Consider the following 25767-nt stretch of genomic DNA (forward strand, 5'->3'; position numbering starts at 1 on the left):
GCTCAAAACAACTGTGGCAGAGAAGAAGTGAGAGGGATAAATGGGCCCAAAATCTGTTCTCCATCAGGTGGCATTTCTCGTTTTTGCTCACCAGGTGAGATAGGTATTTGTACGGTGGTCAATGAGTTTTGAATTTGGTGAACAAAATAATGTAATGGCATATTTTTTTACTTATTTGATCGAATAGAAATGTCGCAATCAGTAGGGTGTTATGAGTGTATGGATATAAGTAGGACACACGTGACATCTTGGCAACTTTGAGAGAAAAAAACACCTGAAATTGTCTGGTAGTCACCCCGCCTATTTCTACAATTTATCTACTTAAAATTTGATTTTAAACTTCACCTTAATGACATTGCTAACCTTATACCTAAACATAAATTAAAAGCAAATGTTTTTTATTTTTTAGGGCTGTGGTAATTAGTGGAAACCGGTGTGCCTGTTCACACGCATATCTGCCTTCTCATTGGCTAGAATGGTCCCACCTGAATTTGCCTCCTTGACGACTGCCTTCCATTTTTTTTTTAAGAAATGCATTTTCATTGTTAGAGCCGGCACTAGAGTATCTGGTCAATATAAAGGATAATCTGTCGACTGTACTAGGGTTTGGCAGATGCGTCCCAACAAGTTCAGGCGTTTTCGCATGCCGTGAACGTCACTTTAAATAGCTTGATCCCCGCCACTCCCACTGTCCCGACTCCTACCCTTACCTCAGTGCTCCCACTCTACCATCTTCTACTCCCATTCCGTTTGTCCAAATGAGAAACCGGGCTAACCGACGCCCATTCCCGGCAAACATCTGCCATATTGCTCCGAGCAAGTAAAATAACTGTTCCGGGCCCTCATCCCAACAAAAAGTAGAAGTATTTCATAAGGGAGAAAGTTCTACAAGCCAAGGGGAAGCATTACATTTCCCTCAAATGCAGAAAATTGTCGATGATCGAGTGGCCGGATAATAATCTTCAATGCAGACTCCAGCCAATTTTCATAATCAATTTGGATTATCGCTGATGGCGTCGTCGGCATAGAGCTCAATTGCTTATTCTATAGGAGACATACAGCAACATTCCAGTTTCCGCGTTTTCACACTGCGGCGAATAGGCCTACCTGCGTGAAAGAAAAAACGGAGGTAAGTGCCCACCGTTATATGGAACTAGATGTGATACAAGTTTTGTTTGAATTTTTGCAATTGTCATTTTAAAACAGGCTACGTTGGACTACTCGCCTCGCCTTGTTAGTATTTTAACGTTCACTCTCCCTTGGATAGTTAGTACCCTGAGATGCGCGCCTATAATGGCTTTTCCGCAAACTTGTCACCCCCTTGCCACACAAAGAGAAATATACTTGAATGTTTTCAAATAATTCCGGATGACAGTAGCTCCTGTCAACTGGAGTTTGTCCGAATAGGCTATGTGCTGATCTCGTGGTGATGTTTGTTTAGGAACACAGCGATAAATGAAGGTCATGGTTTGAAATGCAACCATGAACTATCGCACAATAACAGGTTGGAAAGAAGAAAATCGTGAAAACGAATGCTTTGGACGTCCATCGTTTACTTTGGTTGTGGAGGAAAATAGCCTATAACGAGTTATAACCTACAGATGATGAAACGTAAGAAGTCCCACACCCTTATGAAAGTTACCGGAAATGTTTAGAAGGGTGTGATTGTGGCCCGCAATTCTGAGCGTTCCTTCATTTGCAGGAACCCCTCTTTATTGGGTCCAATTCTATTGGTCAATTTTTAAGATCGTACTCCTGTACTGTAGCTGGCGGGAGGTAGCGGGCTACACCAGTAGTTAATTAGTTAGGACACAGGTAGACAGTGACCTTCGCCCCCGCTTTCAGGGGAAACACCTGTAGGTAGGTAGCTAGCTAGCTAGGACCATACGCCCCCTGAAAAATCTGAATAAAACAATTATAATTGAAAAAGGTATTCACAGAAGTAGTGCACTCGGCTTTTACTAGCATTAGCGGACCAATATAGACGTCTGTAGCACGGGCAACATTTTTTTAGCATCTCTGCTTTGTGGTATAATTCATGTGCAATATTTTATCATTACTTAAAATATGAGTGAAATATTTATGTATTATGTTAACCTGCTTCTCTGTGTTGGAATGGTGTGGGCATACCTCAACAACAGAATGTTGTTGGCATATACCAATCTTTAAATGCTAGTAAAACTAAGTGCCAATATCTCTACTTGCACATCTACACATCTATCACTCCAGCATTAATGCTAAATTGTAATTATTTTGCCTCTATGGCCTATTTATAGCCTACCTCCCTACTCTTCTACATTTGCACACACTGTACATATATTTTTCTATTTTCCTTTTCTATTGTGTTATTGACTGTACACACTTTTTTTCACCTTTATTTAACCAGGTAGGCCAGTTGAGAACAAGTTCTCATTTACAACTGTGATCTGGCCAGTGTTACACAGTGCAAAAAAAAACAACAACACAGAGTTACACATGGGATAAACAAACGTACAGTCAATAACACAATAGAAAATCTGTATACAGTGTGTGCAAATGAATTAAGGAGGTAAGGCAATAAATAGGCCATAGTGGCGAAATAATTACAGTTTAGTAATTAACACTGGAGTGATAGATGTGCAGGTGAGGATGTGCAAGTAGAAATACTGGTGTGCAAAAGAGCAGAAAAAAAACACATGGGGATGAGGTAGGTAGTTGGTTGGTTGGAGGGGCTATTTACAGGTGGGCTGTGTACAGCTGCAGCCATCGGTAAGCTGCTCTGACAGCTGATGCTTAAAGTTAGAGAGGGAGATAAGTCTCTAACTTCAGTGATTTTTGCAATTTGTTCCAGTCATTGGCAGCAGCCAAAGGCAGCAGCCAAAGGAAGTGTTTGCTTTGGGGATGACCAGTGCAATATACCTGCTGGAGCGCGTGCTACGGATGGGTGTTGCTATGGTGATCAGTGAGCTGAGAAGGCGGGGATGTACCTAGCGAAGGCTTATAGATGACCTGGAGCCAGTAGGTTTGGTGACGGATATGTATTGAGGGCCAGCCAATGAGAGCATTCAGTTTGCAATGGTGGGTAGTATATGGGGCTTTGGTGATTAAACGGATGGCACTGTGATGGACTGCACCCAATTTGCTGAGTAGAGTGTTGGAGGCTAATTTGTAAATGACACCGCCCAAGTCCAGGATCGGCAGGATAGTCAGTTTTACGAGGGTATGTTTGGCATCATGAGTGAAGGAGGCTTTGTTGCGAAATAGTAAGCCGATTCTAGATTTAATTTTGCATTAGAGATGCTTAATGTGAGTCTGGAAGGAGAGTTTAGAGTCTAGCCAGACACCTAGGTATTTAGAATATGTGGACAACTATAAGTCAGAACCGTCCAGAGTAGTAATGCTAGGCGGGCGGGTGCGGGCAGCAATCGGTTGAATAGCATGCATTTAGTTTTACCAGCTTTTAAGAGCAATTGGAGGCCACGGAAGGAGTGTTGTATGGCATTGAAGCTTGTTTGGAGGTTTGTTAACACGGTGTCCAAGGAAGGGCCAGTATGTATACAGAATGGTGTCGTCTGTTTAGAGGTGAATCAAAGAATCACCAGCAGCAAGAGCGACATCATTGAAATATACAGAGAAAAGAGTCAGCCTGAGAATTGAACCCTGTGGCACTCCCATAGAGACTGCCAGAGGTCCGGACAACAGGCCCTCTGATTTGATACACTGAACTCTATCTGAGAAGTAGTTGGTGAACCAGACGAGGCAGTCATTAGAGAAACCAAGGCTTTTGAGTCTGCCGATAAGAATACAGTGATTGACCTTGGCCAGGTCGATGACGACGGCTGCACAGTACAGTCTTATCGATGGTGGTTATGATATCGTTTAGGAACTTGAGCGTCGCTGAGGTGCACCCATGACCAGTTTGGAAACCGGATTGCATAGCGGAGAAGGTACGGTGGGATTCGAAATGGTCAGTGATCTGTTTGTTCACTTGGCTTTCGAAGACTTTAGAAAGGCAGGGCAGGTTGGATATAGGTCTGTAACAGTTTGGGTCTAGAGTGTCTCCCCCTTGTAAGAGGGGGATGACCGCGGCCGCTTTTCAATCTTTAGGAATCTCAGATGATATGAAAGAGAGGTTGAACAGACTAGTAATAGGGGTTGCGACAATGGTGGCAGATAATTTTAGGAAGAGAGGGTCCAGGTTGTCTAGCCCAGCAGATTTGTAGGGATCCAGATTTTACAGCTCTTTCAGGACATCAGCTGTCTGGATTTGGGTGAAGGAGAAGCGGGGGAGGGCTTGGGCCAGTTGCCGTGGGGGGTGCGGAGCTGTAGGCTGGGGTTGGGGTAGCCAGGTGGAAAGCGTGGCCAGCTGTAGAGAAATGCTTATTGAAATTCTCGATTATCAAGGATTTATCGGTGGTGACAGTGTTTCCTAGCCTCAGTGCAGTGGGCAGCTGGGAGGTGTTCTTATTCTCCATGGACGTTATAGTGTCCCAGAACTTTTTGGAATTAGTGCTGCAGGATGCACATTTCTGTTTGAAAAAGCTAGCCTTTGCTTTCCTAACTGACTGTGTATATTGATTCCAGACTTCCCTGAAAAGTTGCATATCGCGGGGACTATTCGAAGCTAGTGCAGTGCACCACAGGATGTTTTTGTGCCGGTCAAGGGCAGTCAAGTCTGTAGTGAACCAAGGGCTATGTCTGTTCTTAGTTATACATTTTTTGAAAGGGGCATGTTTATTTAAGATAGTGAGAAAGGCACTTTTGAAGAACAACCAGGCATCCTCAACTGATGGGGTGAGGTCAATATCCTTCCAGGATACCTGGGGCAGGTCGATTTAGAAAGGCCTGCTCGCAGAAGTGTTTTAGGGAGAGTTTGACAGTGATGAGGAGTGGTCGTTTGACTGCGGACCCATACCGGACGAAGGCAGAGGCAGTGATCGCTGAGATCCTGGTTGAAAACAGCAAAGGTGTATTTAGAGGGCAGGTTGGTCAGGATGATATCTATGAGGGTGCCCATGTTTATGATTTTGGGGTTGTACCTGGTAGGTTCCTTGATCATTTGTGTGAGATTGAGGGCGTCTAGCTTAGATTGTAGGACGGCCGGGGAGTTAAGCATATCCCAGTTTAGGTCACCTAACAGTACGAACTCTGACGATAGATGGGGGACAATTTATTCACATATGGTGTCCAGGGCACAGCTGGGAGCTGTGGGGGGTCTATAACAAGCGGCAACAGCGAGAGACTTATTTCTGGAGAGATGGATTTTTAAAAGTAGTAGTTCGAACTGTTTGGGCATAGACCTGGATAGTAAGCCTGCGGAGTTCTGTCCATCTCTACAGTAGATTGCAACTTCTCCCCCTTTGGCAGTTCTATCTTGACGGAAAATGTTGTAGTTGGGGATGGAAATTTCAGTATTTTTAGTGGGCTTCCTAAGCCAGGATTCAGACACGGCTAGGACATCAGGGTTGGCGGAGTGTGCTAAAGCAGTGAATAATGCAAACTTAGGGAGAAGGCTTCTGATGTTAACATGCATGAACCCAAGGCTTTGCCGGTTAGAGAAGTCAACAAATGAGAGCGCCTGGGGACACACAGGGCCTGGGTTAACCTCTACATCACCAGAGGAACAGCGGAGGAGTAAGATAAGGGTACGGCTAAAGGCTATAAGAACTGGTCGTCTAGTGTGTTCGGAACAGAGAGTAAAATGAACAGACTTCTGGGCGTGGTAGGATAGATTCAGGGCATAATGCACAGACAAGGGCATGGTAGGGTGCGAGTACAGTGGAGGTAAACCTGGGCATTGAGTGACAATGAGAGAGGCTGCATCTCTGGAAGTGCCAGTTAAGCTAGGTGCGGTCTCAGCATGTGTGGGGGGTGGGGCAAGGGAGCTAACCGAGGCATGTAGAGCAGAACTAGGGGCTCTGCAGTAAAACAAAACAATGAGAGCTACCCTAAACAGCAGTATACAAGGCATATTGACATTAGAGGGAGGCATAAAGCAGTCACAGGTGTTGATTGGGAGGGCTAAGACAACAATGGGTAAACACCTAAGACTACAACATGGGCAGATGGCAATGAATGGGTAGAGTGTCAGTTAGCTACACAGGCTGGGGCCGACAGATAAACAAAATTAAGTACCGTGTTAATGAACGTGTAACTGTTTTTGTCACACTGCTTTGCTTTATCTTGGCCAGGTCGCAGTTGTAAATGAGAACTTGTTGTCAACTGGCCTACCTGGTTAAATAAAGGTGATATATATTTTTTATATATTTGTGCAAGTAGACTGATTGGACAGCTCACCTTCCTATGGTAGATTACATCATTTTCAATGAGGAAATAGGAAGCATTTTTGAAAAGGTCTGTTTGAGGTGGGGTTTGAAAAAGTGTTTTTTCTCCAATTTATGCTTTGGCCACATACAAGTATAGGATGAGTCAACAACATTATTTGGATAGGAGTTAACAGAATATTAACTTTTAAAAGTAATTTTCACTGAGCAGTTACTTTGAACACAAGCATGATGATGCCCACAATGGGATGCTTGAGGGGGCGCGTTCCTGCAGGTGTAGCAATGCCCACATTGCGGGCCACAATCTAAATCCAATCAAATTGTATTTGTCACATGCTTTGTAAACAACAGGTGTAGACTAACAGTGAAATGCTTACTTACTGGCCCTTCCCAACAATGCAGAGACAACAATAATAAAGATAATAACACAAGGAATAAATACACAATGAGTAACTGTAACTTGGCTAAATACACAGAGTACCAGTACCGAGTTGATGTGCAGGGGTACGAGGTAATTGAGGTAGATATGTACATATAGGTAGGAGTAAAGTGACTAGGCAACAGTATAGATAATAAGCAGTAGCAGCAGCGTATGTGATTAGCTTGTTAGTGCAAAAGGGGGGGTCAATGCAGATAGTATGGTAGCTATTTGATTAACTATTTAGCAGTCTTATGGCTTGGTGATAGAAGCTGTTCAGGGTCCTGTTGGTTCCAGAGTTGGTGAATCGGTACCGCTTGCCATGCAGTAGTAGAGAACAGTCGATGACTTGGATGGCTGGAGTCTTTGACTGTTTTTAGGCCCTTCCTCATACACCGCCTGGTATAGAGGTCCTAGATGGCAGAGCTCAGCCCCAGTGATGTACTGGGCTGTACGCACTACCCTCTGTAGCGCTTTGCGGTCGGATGCCAAGCAATTTCCATACCAAGCGGTGATGTAGCCAGTCAAGATGCTCTCAATGGTGCAGCTGTAGAACTTTTTGAGGCTCTGAGGACCCATGCCAAATCTTTTCAGTCTCCTGAGTGGGAAGAGGCATTGTTGTGCCTTCTTCACCACTATGTTGGTGTGTGTGGACCATGTCAATTCCTTCGTGATGTGGACAATGAGGAACTTGAAGCTGTCGACCCGCTCCACTATAGTCCTGTGGGGGGGGGGGGGGGGGGGGGTGTGCTCTGCCCTCCATTTCCTGTCCTCCCCACAGTGACTCTACAGTCCTGTAGCTTAGCATCTGCGTCATCTGACCACTTCTGTATTGAGTGCATCACTGATACTTCCTGTTTGCTTCTAAGCAGGAATCAGGAGGATGGAGTTATGGTCAGATTTGCCGAAGGGAGGGTGAGGGAGAGCCTTGTTAGTGTGTGTGGAGTATTGGTGTTCAAGAGTTTTGTCGCCTCCAGTTGCACAGGTGACATGCTGGTAAAAATGAGGTCAAACGGATTTCAGTTACCCTGCATTAAAATCCCAGGCCACAAAAAGCACACACTATTGGAATGCTCGCAACATTGTTTCCTCTCCGGACCGATGACAGTCTACTTTGTATTCAATCAATTCATCTCATTTCACCCTCTGACTACAATGTTTCATTTTGCGGTGTTATTTGTGAAGTTTCCCTCCATGTCCTTTGACATTGTAAGTAAGTTCATAAGTCATCTGGAGGGTAAAGGAGATTCCAGGATCTGCAGTTTTTTAAGCAAATGATGTGACAAACACCATGCATATACGTGCTATACTGACCAACTACTCCATCAATTAATTAAGTATGTGGCATACTATTGTTGGTATTGTTGGTTGTTTCCCATACATACTCTGTAAAAAAAAAAGAAGAAAAAAAAAGTTATATCCAGCTTTCTCTGAAAACTGCAAGAATGGTCCTTCCTCCTGTGCAAACAAAGGCAGGCGCCAGAGCGCCACAGCCCTATTAATTCACAGTAAGCATAGGAGTGTTCAAAGTCCATGCATGCAATCCCTGTTAAACAATCAACAGACAGGAGAGGGGCACTGGGTGTCACACAGTGACTGGTTTGTTTGGAGCATCTCTCTAGTGTAGCTGGCACTGAGGCTTCCCTATGTGAATACTCTTAAACCCTTTTGTACCAAGAACTGTCATCGTAAGTGAAAATACCCCCCCCCCCCCCAAAAAAAAACAAGGCATCTCCTGTGCCTAGGATTGTGTAAAAAGTGTGATGTTGGGCACAGATCTGCGCTCTCTCTGCATTAATTTGATGATCTAGCTTTGCACAACTATCAGTGTCACAGTCAGTGTGTGTTCTAAAATAACCAAGCGGGTAGTGTGGTCATGCTGGCCTCTTGCCCTCTGACAGACTTCAGACACAAAGGTGCCTCAGTAAAATGAGAATCAGGCCCTCTTATTTAACCACCATTTCTAACAAACGAGTAAACCCTGCCAGTAATGACAGTAGCAGTGATGTCATAGTGGCTTTGAGAGTCTTTCACAGCATATCCCATTGCCTGTGTTGTAATTAAACCTACACAGCATCTTGCCCACTCAACTAGTATCAATGGCTGCATCTATGCCACAACAGCTGCTCTGCATTGTCAAAGCTTGTATTCAGATAGCTAATGGATTCATCTGGGGAATGTCAGGAGGTCCTGCAGTAGGTGTTTGAAGCATCTGTAGATTGTATAACAAAGAACATTCTTATACACCAGGCCAACGCATTGTTGGAAATGTTGATGGGTCAGATAAGGTTGTCAGTGTATTAAGTGTCACCAGCTCGCTCATGTTTTCATGGCTGAGTGACTATGCAAATATGGATGGATGCACCAGCACACCAAGATCAACATGACATAATAATCACATCACAAATGATCGCATAAAAGTTATGGATGCAAATAGTAATCCTCTTTTACCTAATGATATTTAAAAGGTAGCTAGCTAGCTAACGTTAGCTAAATAAAACTGCGCTAACGTTAGCTAAATAAAACTGTCTGGCTTGCTAGCTGACTAGGCAGGCTGAGGTAAATAAGTACACTAGCTAACAACGTCAGTCTAAAAACAGCTGAAATTATTTATTCCTCTTTAACAATATTTTCTTATAAAGACATATATGTTTAAGAAAGAGTGTTCTCTTTCCCGTCTTTTCGATCCTTTGAAGCAGCAGGTAGTTGGCAGGTTGTCACCGTTAAAAACACCAACCGTCCTTGGAGAGCAATTTTGAGGTAATCATTTTGAGCGCTTATGAGGCGAAATGGAACTAGAATTCCCCGCGTCCTCCATCCTTCGGGACCGCTACGAGAGCCAAGCAACCAGCATAGCAACGGATGCTTTGGTTCATTACGTAATCCGGTTAGAATTTTGCAAGTTCTAGCAACAGCCCTAGCAACAGAAGCTAGAACTCATCAAATCACATTATGAAGCGGGGGGGGGGGGGGGGGGAGAGACTTTTTTCACAGGGGGACACTATTTGGCATGACACACCCACATTTTAAATTCACTAACACAACAATACATTCCGTACAAATATTTGTGGCAGCGTTCCTTTACTTGAACCATTTTGGATGTTATTTTGGTATGTGATCTAACAAAAATGTTTAAGTCAGACTGTACCTGACACCAAAAAAGCCTTGTCCCTTTACCCCTTTGTCTGCATCTTTCTTTCTTTCTCAGAATGCTGACCTGGCTTAGGGAGCTTAGTGAATGGATCTGGCAGGACCGGTTGTGGTTCCCAGCGGGCCTGGGTTGGGCCAACCTCAAGGACCGGGATGGCCAAGTCTTCGCTAAAGGAAGGGATCTCTGGGTCATCTTCCCCATCGCAGTATGCTTCCTGATTGTACGACAGATATTTGAGAGGTCAGTACTCCAGGCCCAAGACCAAGAATCCTTTGGGCCTTGGTCAGAAGTAGGGACACCCTATTCAGGATGAAACCAATACCTCCCCTCGCCACCTCCTCACATTGCAATGGCCTTGCTATGTTCCATTAGTTTGCTGTTGTTTTTAACCTGTATTAGTCTCGTTTTCCTGTTCAGCTAGCCTTGTTGACTTGTGTTCACTACAACAATCATAACTGATTTACAGTCCCTACAACACTTTCCTGTCCTCCTTTGCTTCCTCCGCTTCCTCTCCAGGACCGTGGCCGTTCAACTTGCCTCTTTACTTAGAGTGAGGGAGAAACCGCGTGTCAGAGCTGCTCCCAACACCACACTGGAATACTATTTCTGCAATGCATCAAAGTTCCCCTCACAGGTAATTGCACAGCATAACTATAATGCTACATACCGGGGTCAAACGCCAACACCTTCCTAATCCTACATGTAGTAAACTACCATACAGTTCCACTAACCAAATCCACGTGGCCACACAGTTCAATAGTTCACACAAACACTGCACAAATCCATGCACAATATCTACATTAAATCAACCATTATTTAAAGTGAATTCAAAATTGCAGCACACTTTACAGTAAAACAATAATTGAAGGAGACATTAGCACATAAGATGTTAAAGGGATAATCCACCCCAAACCACCAAACCATTAATTCCTATGATTAACTGTGTTAAACAATACTAATATGTGTTCACAATGTTTTTTGTGAACACATTTTTTGTTGTTATAACAAGGCTGGTAGCAATGTGAAATTGGAAATCTGTTGAAGTCGACTACAAAACATGGCTCTCTCTGGGCTGGTTGGCTAGCTAGTTAGCAAACGCAGCTACACTACACACAATAATACCAAAGTCAATATCAGTATGTGAAGTAACTAGCTAGCTGTAAAATCGCCTGAACAAACGAGTGCAGAGTACGTTGCTATGGCAACAACGGCCCTTTCCCACGTTTTCCACAGACACACAAAGCGCATTGCAAGATGGTACTTGATGGAGAAACTGAGGGTGCATTCGTAAATTCACTCTGGCTATCAACTCCGGTTTCAGAGCATTCTCGTCTGAGTGTGCCAGGGAGCAGAATACCTGAGGAATTTACAAACGCGCAACACTTGTTGAATACGATTGGTGTCAGTCAACGTTGTTGGCAAAACATTTTTTTAATTAAATTGTTGCCAGCAGGACAGTTAGCCACCAATGCTCTAGATAACATGTAGACAACCTAACCAGTTCAGCTAAGGTGAGTAAAATGGTCAGAGGGAGGTGTTCTCCCATTCGTGTCTGGAAAGTAGCTAGCAAGCTAGACAACTTCAGTATGTTAGCTTAGGTGCTTGACAGCCGTTGAGGTCAGAACGCTCAGATCAACCCTACTGGACAATCTGACAACCCTCTGAATTTCTGAACGGCCAGAGCACACTCTGAGCACACTCAGGCACTCCCCAGTGAATTTACGAAAACACCCCGAGTTGAATCATTTGGGACACTGTTTAGATTGAGCACATCTAAGCGAAATATATTATGTACTTCGTCACGACGATATGAACGGATGGATGTGTTCTTGACAAGTATACCCACCCATACCATCTATTGGCTGATTTGGCGATCTGGAGTGCAGGTAATTGTTTTAAAAGCCTTATGAAATGTGATGGTGTGTTATCCCCTATCTCTAGTGACGAGAACCAGGTAGCTATGACACGTTCCTACACGATTTCCTGATTTCACAGAAGGACCACAGAGGTTAAATCATTGTGCAATCTGGAATGACTCATAAGAGCCTGTTTCTGTAGCGTGAGGCAGCTTGATGTACAAGTTCACCCCCTGAACAGGACGCTAGTCTAGTTCAGGGCCTTACCCCCAATTTGCAGTCTGGACTCTCAACTTTCCAATCTCAGGGCAGACACTAACCACAAAGCCACTGAGTTGGTACACTAATGAAACAGACCTTCACCAAATTGACAGGAGTTTCATGTTCGTATTTATTTGGGGGGGTGGGGGGGTGGATTATCCCTTTAATTTAAGTGTATATTGCTCTTAACCCTCGTTTCTCTCTGTCAGAGTTCAGTGGAGGAGTTAACTAAACAGTCGGCCTGCTCGGTGCGGCAGGTCCAGAGGTGGTTCCGACGGCGGAGGAACCAGGAACTGCCGAGCCAGATCAAGAAGTTCCGGGAAGCCTGGTACCCTTAGCAGCCAAGTGCAAACCCACAAGCCTTATTTTTCTATCTGTGGTTATACAGTCAGAGGCTACACTCATTTCTGTATTGAATATGGTTGAAATCAATTGTTTTAGCTAAGAAAGTATGGTACCGCTAACTGAAATGAATAGTAGCGGAGCAGATGAACATGGTTGAATGGAACTTGCACTTGCCCACATTTTAATTAATTAAACAACCTTTATTTATTTATTTCCGATGTGGGCGTATTTCTACTGTGTAACATGTTATGTGCCTTCTGTAAAAGTGCCTGCTATTGTCTTTACCGTGATTTGACGTGAGTCTTATTCACCTGATCAAAATATAAGCTCCCTTGTATAGTTTACAGGTAGTTGTAGCTCATGTTTTACTTTGTCTTGAAGGAGCCATAGTTTATTGTCTATCTGTTGTGTGAACATGTGAAGTTGTGTTCTGTTCATATGGGGTTTCTGAGGTTGCTGTGCGTTCTCTTACAGTTGGAGATTTACCTTTTACTTTCTTGCTTTCATTGCTGGCCTGGGTGTCCTAATTGATGTGAGTACCACCATTTACTGTTGGCATATATTTTCTCTAGCAATGCTTTGCCTTTGTAATGTTTTATACCTTTGCGTGTGCCATTTTGCGTTTGACACTGAAATTTCTTCCTAGAAACCATGGTTCTATGACATGGAGGAGATGTGGAATGGCTTCCCCACACTGGTATGTACATTCTGTGCCACCTTTTTTGCCCACATTTTCTATACGACTGTTGGTCTCTAAATGTTAATTGGTTTTAAATGTTTAGTTGGTCTAAAATCAATACAAAGTCAGTTTCTGCCACAATATGGGAGAGTCACAAGCAAATTATTTTTCAAAGGTTCCCAGTACATGAACAGTTTTTCATGCTTGTTTATCAAATTCGATGATCTACATAATTGAAGATTCCAGTTTGGTATTTCTAGACACCTTTTTATGAATGAAAATGTATGCATGCATGAAAATGTAAGTATGCACTATACTTTAAGTAGCTTTAGAAGTGTCTGCTAAATACCATATTTTTTTTATATTCAATGTTTGTTCTTCTCTCTTATAGCCACTGCTGCCTTCTCAGTACTGGTACTACATGATTGAGCTGGGATTCTACATCTCGCTACTATTCAGTGTGGCAACGGATGTCAAGCGCAAAGTAAGTGGAGCCTAATTCAGAAGCATTGACAATTTACATTCAGTACCATTTACGGTGGTAACAGGAGAGACTGTCATCAAGAGGGCAGAGAGAGCGATAAAAGCAAGCTAACCTTATCTCGACAGATGTCAGTTAGGGAATCACAACTAAGTTAGGAAGGGAGGGGTGTTAATTTAATCTGTGGGTTAATGTGTGACCGGCACACTGTGGAAAGGTATGGCAGTGGAGACTGATTGACCATGTTTTCCAGACTTATTTATTTTCCAGCCGGCGAGTCCAAACGAAAGGTGGCAACTCTTCAAAACAGTCAGCAGACTTGACTGAAATCCAGTCCTTTTTGTCGGTTGATTTGACAGACACAATGAAATAATGGGGCTGATCCAAAACAATGGTGTCATTAAGTTTGCTGTAATTGCAGTGGAATTCCAAATTGGGCTTGTTTGTTTTTTGTTCAGGTTTTCTTTGCAGGGTTTTTAGTTCAGTTGTAATTGGAAAGTGCACATGGCTACATGCACTCAGTGTTTCCATTTATGAAAATTGCACATTAATAAATCAGCGTCAGCCTGTATGACTTCCCCAACTATCTGTTACATGTCTCAAGTAGCCCGCGAAAGCCAGCCTGGATAGAATGCACGTATGTACTAATTTACCATGTACAAACTATCGCCACGGTCCGTGTCATGGTGAAACTTGCACTCCTGTAGATCTGAAATAATTGGCTGGTGAAACTTGCATCCAGCCAACCAGAAAAGCAAGGCAAAGTGATTCAGGCATTTTTGAAAGTCAAGACAGTCTTTGTCCTGCAAAGAAACATTTATTTTTATAGTTGCATTTTAAAAAAATTAGCAAACAGTAGGCATTTAGAATTAAATGTGAAGCTTTATAACCCACGTACCGTGCATAGGCCTACCTTCAAAATTATTCCCTAATCATAATTTATTTGAAAAACACAGTTTCCATTATCATTTGTCACAAAGAAAGTTAGACATCAGAAAAATAAACCCCTGTCGAACAGATAAAAAAAATGATAATTTCTCCTATAGCTGCCGTTTCTATGACACATTTTTGTGACATTGATTTTGTTGAATAAACCTGCATCATTGGAAACATCTGAACTACGTGACTCGGTGTTGAAACCAGGTGTCTGTAACCGTAGCTTAGGTGTCCCTCCAGACATTTCAATCTTTGAACGTTTTGCTAATATTCCGCAGTGTTAAAGCTCTAATTTAAAATAACTGTAGTTCAGAACGACGCATCCAAAAGAAACTCGATAATCAAGTTACGAGTGAGGAACGTCATGACCATGGTGCCATATCCATCAGAACTAGAACTAGTTTCAACAAGATTTTAAAGTGAACTACCACCACCGCTGTTATGACTGAAGCTGATGTAAACTAAACATTTGCATAACTGACAAACTCCACCTCTCTCGCTCTCTTCAAGGATTTTAAGGAGCAGATTGTTCACCATGTGGCCACTATTCTGCTGATCAGTTTCTCGTGGTTGGTCAACTACATCCGTGCCGGGACTTTGATCATGCTTGTGCATGATGCCTCAGACTACCTACTGGAGGTACAACCCCCCCCCCCATTTCCCAATCTTATTTCTCCAACAATGCAATACAATGTCAAGCAAAAAGGCATCCAGCTATTTCACCATTACAAACCTAAAGAAACTATATCCATTCCATGATAAGTATAGAAGAGTGTGTGTTATTTCTATAAGGAAAGTCATTGTATTATCATTATAATAATAAACGGTGCTTATAGAATCTCTACTCACAGAACTGGTCATAGTGTTAAGCCTGCCATCTAGAGGAGAATTTCGGAAACAGCAACCTTATATATATTTATTTATTTATTCTTTCTTTTTTTCTGTTCCTTTTAGTCAGCAAAGATGTTCAACTATGCAGGATGGAGAAAGACCTGCAACTACATCTTCATCCTGTTTGCAGCTGTATTCATCCTTACCCGCCTTGTCATACTCCCCTTCTGGTAAGATGCTCAGATCTTGGATGACACTCATCTGCATCCTAGAGGCAGTTTCCCGGACACATATTAAGCTATTAAGCCTAATCCTGGACTAAGAAGCCTTTTCAACTGAGCTTTTACATTGAGCTTGCTTTTTAGTCCAGGTCTAGGTTTAATCTGTGTCTGGGGAAACTGCCTCCATATGTGTCAAGTATTATTTTCTGTCAGTGAGACAGGATGCAATGCATTCTGGGGATTTACTTAAGTCTTTGTCAAAATGCTTTTGACTGCCCATGCAGAGCTGTATTGACTGGATCTGTCTGTTTCTTCCCCCAGGATCATACATACTACGTGGGTGTACCCATTGACCCTCTATCCCCCTTTCTTTGGGTTCTACTTCTTCAACGGGCTGTTGTTTGTGCTGCAGTGTCTGCACATCTTCTGGGCTGGCCTCATCCTGCGCATGGCCGTCAAGTTCCTACCTGGAAATGTATGTATTCCCGAACCTAATCACTATAGGGAGAGGTTTCCCTGGACAGCGATTGAGCCTAGCCCAGAGCCCTATACTATATATGTGGTTTGAGGAGTTTAGCAAGGTAACTCTGCGTTCAGCTCGGGATAACCGGTACTACGAACGTGGCTCACCTTTTTTAGCCAGGTACATTTCTATGGCAACGAACTAGTCTGCTCCCGGGCAGGTTAACTCAGGGCTAACTCTATTTATCCTGAATGAAGTGTCTGAGCTGCGAGTTGACCAATAAAATCATATTACCTTTCGCAAAGGTTGCATCATCATCACCTTTAACTTGAGTAAGACAACTTGTTAAATATTTTATTAGCCAAATGTTTTTTTGTGTTCAAAAAAATAGTTGTGTTAAAAATACCTAGCACATTTAGCAATGACAGAATGCATTTGAAACTTCATGTATAGTCAAACTTGTGTGCAAATTATTTTATCGATAGGAGTGGGGAAAAAGGTGCTCAAACTACGTACGCTCTACTTTCTATCACCCAACTGTACATGTAAACCGACTGTTCGACATCACCACTCAAACTCAACGTTTACTTACAATTATTTTGATGTGGCTGTCTTACCTAGCTAACTTAAACATAGAGTCCTCCATTGAAACAATAACAAAGCCACACCCCGCCTCTGTTTTGGTCAAAATTTTAGGGATGGGCCTGGAGAAATGTAGCCACTTTCAAATTCATAGATGGGGCTTTGGATGCAAGGACTGACCATCCACGAAATCATTTTTTTAGTTTTAACCATGTTTATTACTGTTTGTTTACATTTAGAATGCTTATACACATTGGTGTGAAATAAGCTTGTATTTTGGGTTCTAATGTGGTATGACAGTTTAACTAAGCTCATGAAGCATTTATCTAATCAAATAAAACAAATCGAATAAAATGTTATTAGTCACATGCGCCGAATACAACAGGTTTAGAGTTGACAGTGAAATGCTTACTTATGAGGCCCTAACCAACAATGCAGTTTCAAAATATAAAATACGAATAAGAAGTAAAAGTAACAAGTAATTAAAAAACAGCAGTAAAATAACAATAGCGAGACTATATACTGGGGGTACCGGTACAGAATCAATGTGCGGGGGCGCCGGTTAGTCAAGGTAACTGAGGTAATATGTACATGTAGGTAGAGTTATTACAGTGACTGTGCATAGATGATAACAGCGAGTAGTAGCGGTGTAAAAGAGAAGGGGGGGGGGGGTATATACAGAGCCTTCAGAAAGTATTCCCACCCTGTGACTTTTTCCACATTTTGTTGTGTTACAGCCTGAATTTAAAATGGATACAATTCAGAATGTAGGGTCACTGGCCTACACACAATATCCCATAATGTCAAAGTGGAATTATGTTTTTTTAGAAAGTTTTACAAATTCATTCAATTAAAAGCAGACATTTCTTGAGTCAATAAGTATTCAACCCCTTTGTTATGGCAAGCCTAAATAAGTTCAGGAGTAAAAAAATATATAAACAATATTAAATTGCATTGTCTCACTGTGTGCAATAATAGTGTTTAGGCCTCCTGAGTGGCTCAGTGGTCTAAGGCACTGCATCACGTTGTTAGCTGTGCCACTAGAGATTCTGGGTTTGAGTCCAGGCTCTGTCGCAGCCGGCCACGACCGGGAGACCCATGCTGCAGCGCACAATTGGTCCAGCGTCGTCCGGGTTAGGGGAGGGTTTGGTCGGCTTGTAGGGGGTTTGTAGTCCCGTGTAGCTCAGTTGGTAGAGCATGGCGCTTGCAACGCCAGGGTTGTGGGTTCGATTCCCACGGGGGGCCAGTACAAAAAAGTATGAATGTATGTACTTGTAAGTCGCTCTGGATAAGAGCGTCTGCTAAATGACTTAAATGTAAATGTAATGTCGGCAGGGATGTCCTTGTCCCATCGCGCACTAGCAACTCCTGTGGCGGGGCAGTGCACGCTGACACGGAGGAAACACCGTACACTTGCCACCAACACATTGGTGCGGTTGGCACCAATGTGCTACAAAGATACAGGCGTCCTTCCTACCTCAATTACCGGAGGAAAGAAGCAGTTCAGGGATTTAAATCAGAGTTTAATGGCTGTGATAGCAGAAAACAACTGAGGATGGATAAACAACATTGTAGTTCAGGGATGGGCGGGTTCCACAAAAATTCAGAACTCATGAAGAGTGGCCTCAGTGGCCCACCACCTTGCAAGCAAAACATTTTCTTGACAGCAAAGATACAAAAAAATTGTTTTAAAGTTGATTTCCTGCAATTCTGCACATTTTGCCATGGGGCATAGAGAAAATGTTTGTTTTGAAGCAAGTTTGATGCAATTGTAAATGTTTTGTCATGGGGCAGAGAAAAAAATAGCAGTTTTGAAATAGCAGTTTTAGAATGTCCTGCAATTCTACACATTTTGCATTAGGGTGGAGGCAAATGTTTGCAGTTTTTAATATGATAACTGATGATCAATGGACCCCACCCTGGTCCGTAATTTTACCATGCTCACTACAAGTTTAGACGGTTGGACGCTAGACTAACATACCAATCTTTTAAAAAATGCTGGCATGGGCTAATTGATGTGACTGCTGATGCACAACCAAATGTTGAAATTGTACCTTGTGTATTCTATTATTCTATCTAAACAGTAAAAATAAATAAAAATGAATTGGTCCATGGGCCTACAAAAAGGCCCCCAGTTGCCCATCCCTGTTGTAGTTAATCCACAATACTAATCTAAATGACAAAGTGAAAAGACTGAAACCTGTACAGAATAAAACATATTCCAAAACATGTATCCTGTTTACATTAAGGCACTAAAGTAAGACTGCAAAAGAATTTGGCAAAGAAATAGACTATGTCATGAATACAAAGCGTTACGTTTGTGGCAAATCCCAAATAACACATCACTGAGTACCTCTCGTCATATTTTCAAGAATGGTGGTGGCTGCATCATGCTATGGGTATGCTTGTCATCGGCAAGGACTAGAGTTTTTTTTGGGGGGGGGGGGGGCACAGGGAAAATCCAAGAGGAAAAGCTGGTTTAGTCTGCTATCCAACATGCACTGGGTGACAAATTCACCTTTTAAGCAGGACAATAACCTTAAACACAAGGCCAAATATACACTGGAGTTGCCTACCAAGATGGCATTGAATGTTCCTGAGTGGCCTAGTTACAGTTGACTTAAATTGTCTTGAAAATCTATGGCAAGACTTGAAAATTGCTGTCTAGCAATGATCAACAACCAATTTGACAGAGCTTGAAGAATTAAAAATATTATTATGTGCAAATATTGTACATTTGTGGGCAAAGCACTTAGACTTACCAAATATTTATTCAACTTTTAATTCAGGCTGTAACAACAATGTGGAATAAATCAAGGGATATTAATAATTTTTAAAGGCACTGCTATCCGCGCGCGTCTCGGCCACTCATATCTGCCTTGGCAAAATGTCAGTGCTCTCTTCGAACCACATCGCATTTTGGAGCGTAGACTATACCACCTGTTTAAGTCCATTTGCTAATTTTTCATGCAGTAATGGTGTAGTAGCTTATACTTTTCTTGACACTTTTGTTTTCATTACTTTCACCCCTGGTTGATGCTAGTAGCCTAGTCAAGGATGCGTCAATGCAATGTGGGCACACAACGGCACAAACATAAAACTTGAATTTGTAGGTTTTAAATATCCCTCTAGTTGGTTGACCTACTTTAAGAAATGCCATTGGTTGGTGTATATAAAGACTGTGGTCACCAACCTTTTATGAGTCAAGATCACGTTTTGAGTCAAAAGGCAAGCCGAGCTCTACCGCTCAGATAAAACATTTTTTACATGATAAAAAAAAAAGTTATGTTAAGCCTATGCAGCATTAACCTATTTAAAAACATTGCTGTAGCAATGGGTTTGTTCAGTAGGCTTTAGGCCTAATAGATTATCACCATATGTTGGCTATGCTTGAATTGCCCTGCCAATGCATTGTTCTCCTCAGACCATTTTTGTTTGATATATTTCAACATTTGAGGTAGGTTATATGATCACATTGGTAATGGATCAGTTGTTTTATTGCTTTTGAGGCACGGCTGAGTGAGCATAAATGAATATCATTTGCTTTTTTTTTTTTTTTTTTTTACTGGGTTGATGGTGCCTGCCTCTGGTCAGTCTCGGCGGGGGGGGGGAGCGCAAGAAACTGAGGGCCGCTCTTCCTTTCCTCTGCTGGCACTGACCAAAAAGAGGACACGGTCTTCTTGTTGTTAAATCTAGTTATTTCCTTTAGACTTTGCTGAGGCCGTATGGTTGTTTTTGTCTGTCTACGTGGCTTTGTTTAGTAGGGCTACTTTGTCTGTATAATTATTCCATTGCTGATATGTGTGTCGCGATGCTTGCTTGCTAGTGCTGTCCATGACAAAGAAATACATATCTAGACACACACCCTATGATTGAAAAAAATCTATTCTATGTAGGGTACTGCGCTTGTCTGATGTTTTAAGCACTGCGGTTAAAAATGATGACACGCAAATGACTAAAGCGGGAGCCAGAGATCAATATAGCCTTAACAGAAGAAGAAAAAAACCTGTTACACGCTTCTCCTCCCACCAGAGCATGTGAGCTGAGTTGTGATGTTGGAAATCCCGCTCATGGCGCTGAGCGCAAGCTCCTTTCCAACCGCTCTGCTAAAAACCGCTCTGCACTCACCGGGAAAAATAAACTGCAGCTCCAAATTTGCTCCATTTAGTCACAATTTAACCAACACCCATCTATTTGTGACTACCTGGAGCTACCATTTTGGTTTCGAAGCATTTAAACCAAACCACATGGATTTCAATAAAAATGATTTGAATAAACATGAAAAGATAAATGCATGTCATATTAAACAGCATATAAACATTAAATAGGTCAGGAGCCGGATGGGGAGCCTAAGAAGGAACGGAAATGTATTATTTAGGCTTTATTTCAAGGCTATAGCCTACAACGAAATACATTGTGAAGCATTTTCGAGTGCGACACAGTAGGCAGGTAGGGACATAGGGGACTCTGCATTTTAACATTTTGTTGTATTAAATTATTATAGTCTATAAATTGTGCTAATAGGCTGTGACTTAGAATGAAATACAAATTAAATGAAAAATGACTTGATAGTGCCTTTGAATTCATTTTTAGAAACACTGGTTTGGCCAGTCTGGCTCATGTGATGGTCCCTGGAGAGCAGGCCAGCAGCGGAGAATATCCTCTCCACACTCGCAGAGCCACTGGGGATGCTAAACACCCTTTTGGCCCCTCTTGCCAGGCTGGGCAGAGATGTAGAGTTTATTTTTATTATAGGTAGACTTAAAGGTTTTTAGGCAAAATAACCCAACCAAAATGGAAAGCTTGAATCTGGGAATATGCAAGGCCTATTGGGCCAAAATCAATGATGGCCTATTGTAAATATAATAGACCAAAAATGAATGACACGTTTAAGAGATTTCTTGTTTCTAAATGCATTGCTACAATGACACACTTAGTTATCTACCCACCTAGTTCCTTTCTTTTAGCATGTGCATGTAGTAAGTACACCATGCGGCTTTCAGGATATGTGTCTTTTCAGATTCCACAATGATTCTTTAGTTGTGGACACTACATCACCACACTCCCTCTCTTGCTGTTGGTCCTGTAAGTCACCTTTTAGCACCTGTGTGTTTTATCAGTTTCTTTATGAAAATATTTAGCGAACTCCATGACAGTAGCTAAAGCATGGAGCTATTAGCAGCACACAAGTAGACTACAAATGCATGCTGGGGCGGTCATGACCTGTGCTGGAGAAGTGGTTGCTTCTCGAGTTAAATTGGAGCGGGCGAGAAGGCCGACACTCCAGTCTCCAGTCAAATCAGGTGTGTGTCCTTACTCAAAATTGACAGGAGCGCTCCAAACAAAAGACGATGAATAAATTTACAACTCGTAAATAGAATGAAATAAACATTATAGAAATTATGGGAATTAATGGTAAATGTACTACTGGGGATACTGGTGTGCCATCCCCACGGCTTCTTTTTGTCTGATTGACACTGAGATAGGTGTGAATCAGACAGGTGTCCTGTGTGCAATACATTTTTTAAATATATATATATTTGCCAAATCTCAACTAAATCTTGGTTGACCAAAAGCCTATCGATCAAACAATCGACCTGTCGACGAAATGGGGTCGGCCCTACTTGCTAGTATTATTTATTCTCGCCCAGGCATGTTTACGGAGCGACGGGTCTTTCTAAAATAAAATTACTCACGTAGATTGTACAAATGTTGTGGTTGAGTTATAGTCTACAGTTTCATAGTAGCCTTTAACTGAAGATCTAAATACACACCCCCCCCCCATGAAACTGATTGGTTGGTATGCAGATGCTGCATGGACGTTCAGAGAATATGCGCAAAGTGGAGTCCTGCACATGTGCAGAAGAAGCCCTGGGACCTCCAGCTGCTAGGAACCGGGGTCTAGAAAAGTTGGCTGTGCAGCCTCTGCCTTAACTTAAATGCATGAATTTGACCTATATTTGACAAAATTACCTAAATGTACTCTCTCTCCCATCAGGATATCGTTGAGGATGAGAGGAGCGACAGGGAAGAGACTGAGTCAGACGAGGAGGATGATGACCATGAGAAAAGGGAGAAAACAAAAAATGGCTTTGTGCAGAATGGCAATGGCCACACAGTGCTTAACAACAACCACCACCACCACAGCAAAATGGAGTGATTTGTTACAGAGACACCAAGGAGGATGTGTCAGGAATGGGGAAGAACAACTCCCATGAGGCCAAAGTAGGGCAGAATGGATGGTGGAAAAGCCACACACACACACACACACACACACGCCGCTGAATGATATATACACAAATAATGCTAAAGATCACACTCCTTACGAGGCTTGGATGGGTTTCACTGCTCTGTAGATTACACTAGTTGAAGGAGGGAGGGGAGAGTTCAGGAAAGACTGCAATGGACCCAAACACACAGTAAAACTGTGCATGGTCGGAGCTGTCCAGTGCCTTACCAACAAACTGTTATTCCCTATCATTTCTATCCATCCTCCTCTATTTCTTACTGTTCTGAGTCCTTACATTGCAAATCATTCACTAAGGCAGGGTTTCCCCAAACTGGGTCCCCTCTCTGAGTATTGCTAGACTTAAACTTGACTGTTCAAATGCTGCCTTCTCAGTACACTGACACCCTTCCCAAATAATGACACACTGAGGTAAATGACATGCAATGTCCCAACACTTAAAACTGCCAAGAGAGATGAGGTGCTCTTAATGACCACAACATGGTACAGGTCAGTATAAGTGTTCAATTCACCATGTCAGACCACTAAAGCATACAGTAGCGATAATGGAAAATAAGTCATTGGTTTTTGCCCCTGCCATTTTGTTATTGGATTGTAGATCAGGCACTACTGTTGTTGCCATGGCATTCTTATTCAACCTGGAATGTGCCATGGTTGTTAATGTTCTTGGTTAAGATTTTGTTGAAAAAAAAAAAATATGGCGGTTAATAATTAAGTTGTTTTAATGGTTTAAAAGCTGACGAGTTGGGTTTGCATTGTGTGGATATTTGTCTTAGTTTATGCCGGTCTCCAAATGCAATGGCTCTTGGGGAGCAGAAAGCACACAGCTTGAAATAATACTTTTTAAATGTTTGTTCATGTTTTGAAAATAACTTTTTAGTTGTCAGATTTGATTTTGTTTTATTTTTTTATTTAAAAAGTCCAGTCATTGATCCAGACACATTTCAGAGAAATGGTTTGACCTACCCAAACCAGTCCAACACTTAATTCAACCAGACTGGAGGAGAATATATTCATTAAAATCTGTATTTTTATGCCCATTCATCCAAAGAGGCACTTTATGGGTCAGCATAGACCCAATACAACATTAAAGCAAAATGACAGTACAGGCCATACAGTGATTTGGATTATGATTGGGGTTTACAATTACAGTTTTCATTTCCTATTTATTTCATTTTCATGGAGTCCTTTTCCATTTCTTTGTAAAGCGTTTGGTTCAATTCATTAAGTTTTTTTAAATAAAATGGACACAAGTATGTTTTAGTTTTGCCTGTGCCTTATCTGTTACGTGTAAAAAAAAAAAAATATATATATATATATATAAATCTCTCACCATGTTTCTTTTTAATTTCCTGTCTACCATCTTGCTCTATCTTTCTTTATTCAACTCTCCAATATGAATTACTTTTTGTACGTCCCAAATGGCACCCTATTACTACCTACATAGTGCACTACATTTGACCAGATGCACATGATCTCCCTGCAGTGCTGTAACATGTCCTTTGTTCCCCTTCACTTCTTCATGTCTTAGCGCAAAGACCTATCCCTATGACTCCCCCCTTTCCCCCCCAAAATACGCTTTTCCCCAACTAGTTTCTTATTTTGTCATGTTGCAAAGATGTGATAAAGGTTATTGTGAATTTAATGGTCGTCTCCTGTGATTATTTCTTTATGAATACGTTTTGTGTCTCTAGTTCAAAGCAAAGTACAAACCGTAGAAATTAGGTATAATGACTGAATGGTCCCGTCTGCGTTCCATTCCTAATCCCTCGTATTGTCCTAATGCGGGCCTGCTACAGTCATGTCAGCTGGGGGTCACATCCTTCTCAAAACCCATTGGAAGAGAAGGTCAGAGGGGAGGTTCCTCTGGCTTTCTCTTCCTAAGGGTTTTGAGAAGGATGCAAGGAGAGTGACCGTGAGGAGTATGCAATTGAGATTCTTCCAAATTAACATGATCTCCCCCCCCTAGCTGACATGACTGTAGCTGGCCCACATTAGGACAATAAAAGAAGCTGTGATCTTTAGTGAATGATCACTGCTGCATCCGCCTTCCCAATCTTCTCTTACTCATCCTCCAGACAGCTTTGTGGATCAAATTATCTTTTTCACTAATCTCATCCTCCAGTTGGCTCTCTTTTTCATGCGAAACTCCATGCGTAGCAATTGAGCCTGGGGACAAGGTCACTTATTCACCAACATTACTGCCCCTTTTCTACCTACTTTATTTGTACTTGGGCTATTTCAGACCTTTTAATTAGAATGAAGGAATGAATGAATATGCCTTTGGCCATGTTATTCAGGGTTTGTTTGCATGACCAAACGTTACTTTTCCTTTTGAAGATAAGAGTAATGTTTCTCTGTTGGTGGTGCCTCCAGTAGTCTAAGGATTAAGTATGCACATAAATGCTAAGGAGTCAGTGGGGAAGGTAAGATACGGTGTGGATCCTTAGGTTACGCCTGCCTAACAATGGTATAGTCAAGTTTGAAAAGCTTGTCAGCATTTGAGTGGCAAATTGAGTAGATGCAGATCTAGCCGAAAGATAGTAGTTGGACTATTGAAGAATATTGTTTTGATATTTTTTCTTATCCATATGTCAATGAAACTAGATACCATACTCTCTCTTTCCTCTCGCTCCCTTTGTTTGGCTGCAGCCTAAAGGCCTCAGTTCATTGCATACGATCGAGATCACTTCATGCCTGCATCCTCAGCCTCTACTGTATACTGTATATCGTTCCTCTCGACTGACAGCCTAACTGAAGCAATCTCAATTTCATCCTGGTCATGCCCTCGGCTACAGTGTATTGTCTTTCTCTCTGGCACACTCTCCCCAACGTCACGCACGCCTCTCTCTTGCTCCTCCTCAATCTTTGCCTTCATTCACGTCAAGCCTTCCCTGCCTCATTATTCACCTTTCAATCTTCCGTAATGAAAGCACGTACATTGACGCCTGATGTGGATGGAGTTAGAGGTGTTGAATCTAGCAGGTGACCAGGCTTAAGGTCGTCCTGACAGGGAAGCAAAGGACGGGGGTA

The 25767-nt window shown here is 42.2% G+C and overlaps 1 protein-coding gene across 1 annotated transcript; it reads left to right on the forward strand.

Moving 5' to 3' along the window:
* The first annotated feature begins 594 nt into the window (after positions 1-594).
* On the forward strand, positions 595-24379 carry LOC129819508 (ceramide synthase 2-like). Its single transcript, XM_055875827.1, has 11 exons — positions 595-1129; positions 9890-10072; positions 10349-10466; positions 12159-12277; positions 12769-12826; positions 12941-12991; positions 13365-13457; positions 14901-15029; positions 15345-15451; positions 15764-15917; positions 22486-24379. Exons 2-11 carry the CDS (start codon positions 9891-9893, stop codon positions 22645-22647), a joined length of 1173 nt encoding a protein of 390 aa, XP_055731802.1. The 5' UTR covers positions 595-1129; position 9890; the 3' UTR covers positions 22648-24379.
* The last annotated feature ends 1388 nt before the right edge of the window (positions 24380-25767 follow it).

The sequence above is a fragment of the Salvelinus fontinalis genome, chromosome 22, assembly GCF_029448725.1.
Source record: "Salvelinus fontinalis isolate EN_2023a chromosome 22, ASM2944872v1, whole genome shotgun sequence".
Taxonomy (NCBI): Eukaryota; Metazoa; Chordata; class Actinopteri; order Salmoniformes; family Salmonidae; genus Salvelinus; species Salvelinus fontinalis.

Coding starts and splice junctions, on each gene's coding strand:
- LOC129819508 (XM_055875827.1), top strand. CDS start 9,891: ATGCTGACCTGGCTTAGGGAGCTTAGTGAATGGATCTGGCAGGACCGG. Junction 15,030..15,344: donor CCTCAGACTACCTACTGGAG/GTACAACCCCCC, acceptor TGTTCCTTTTAG/TCAGCAAAGATGTTCAACTA. Junction 15,452..15,763: donor CTTGTCATACTCCCCTTCTG/GTAAGATGCTCA, acceptor TTCTTCCCCCAG/GATCATACATACTACGTGGG.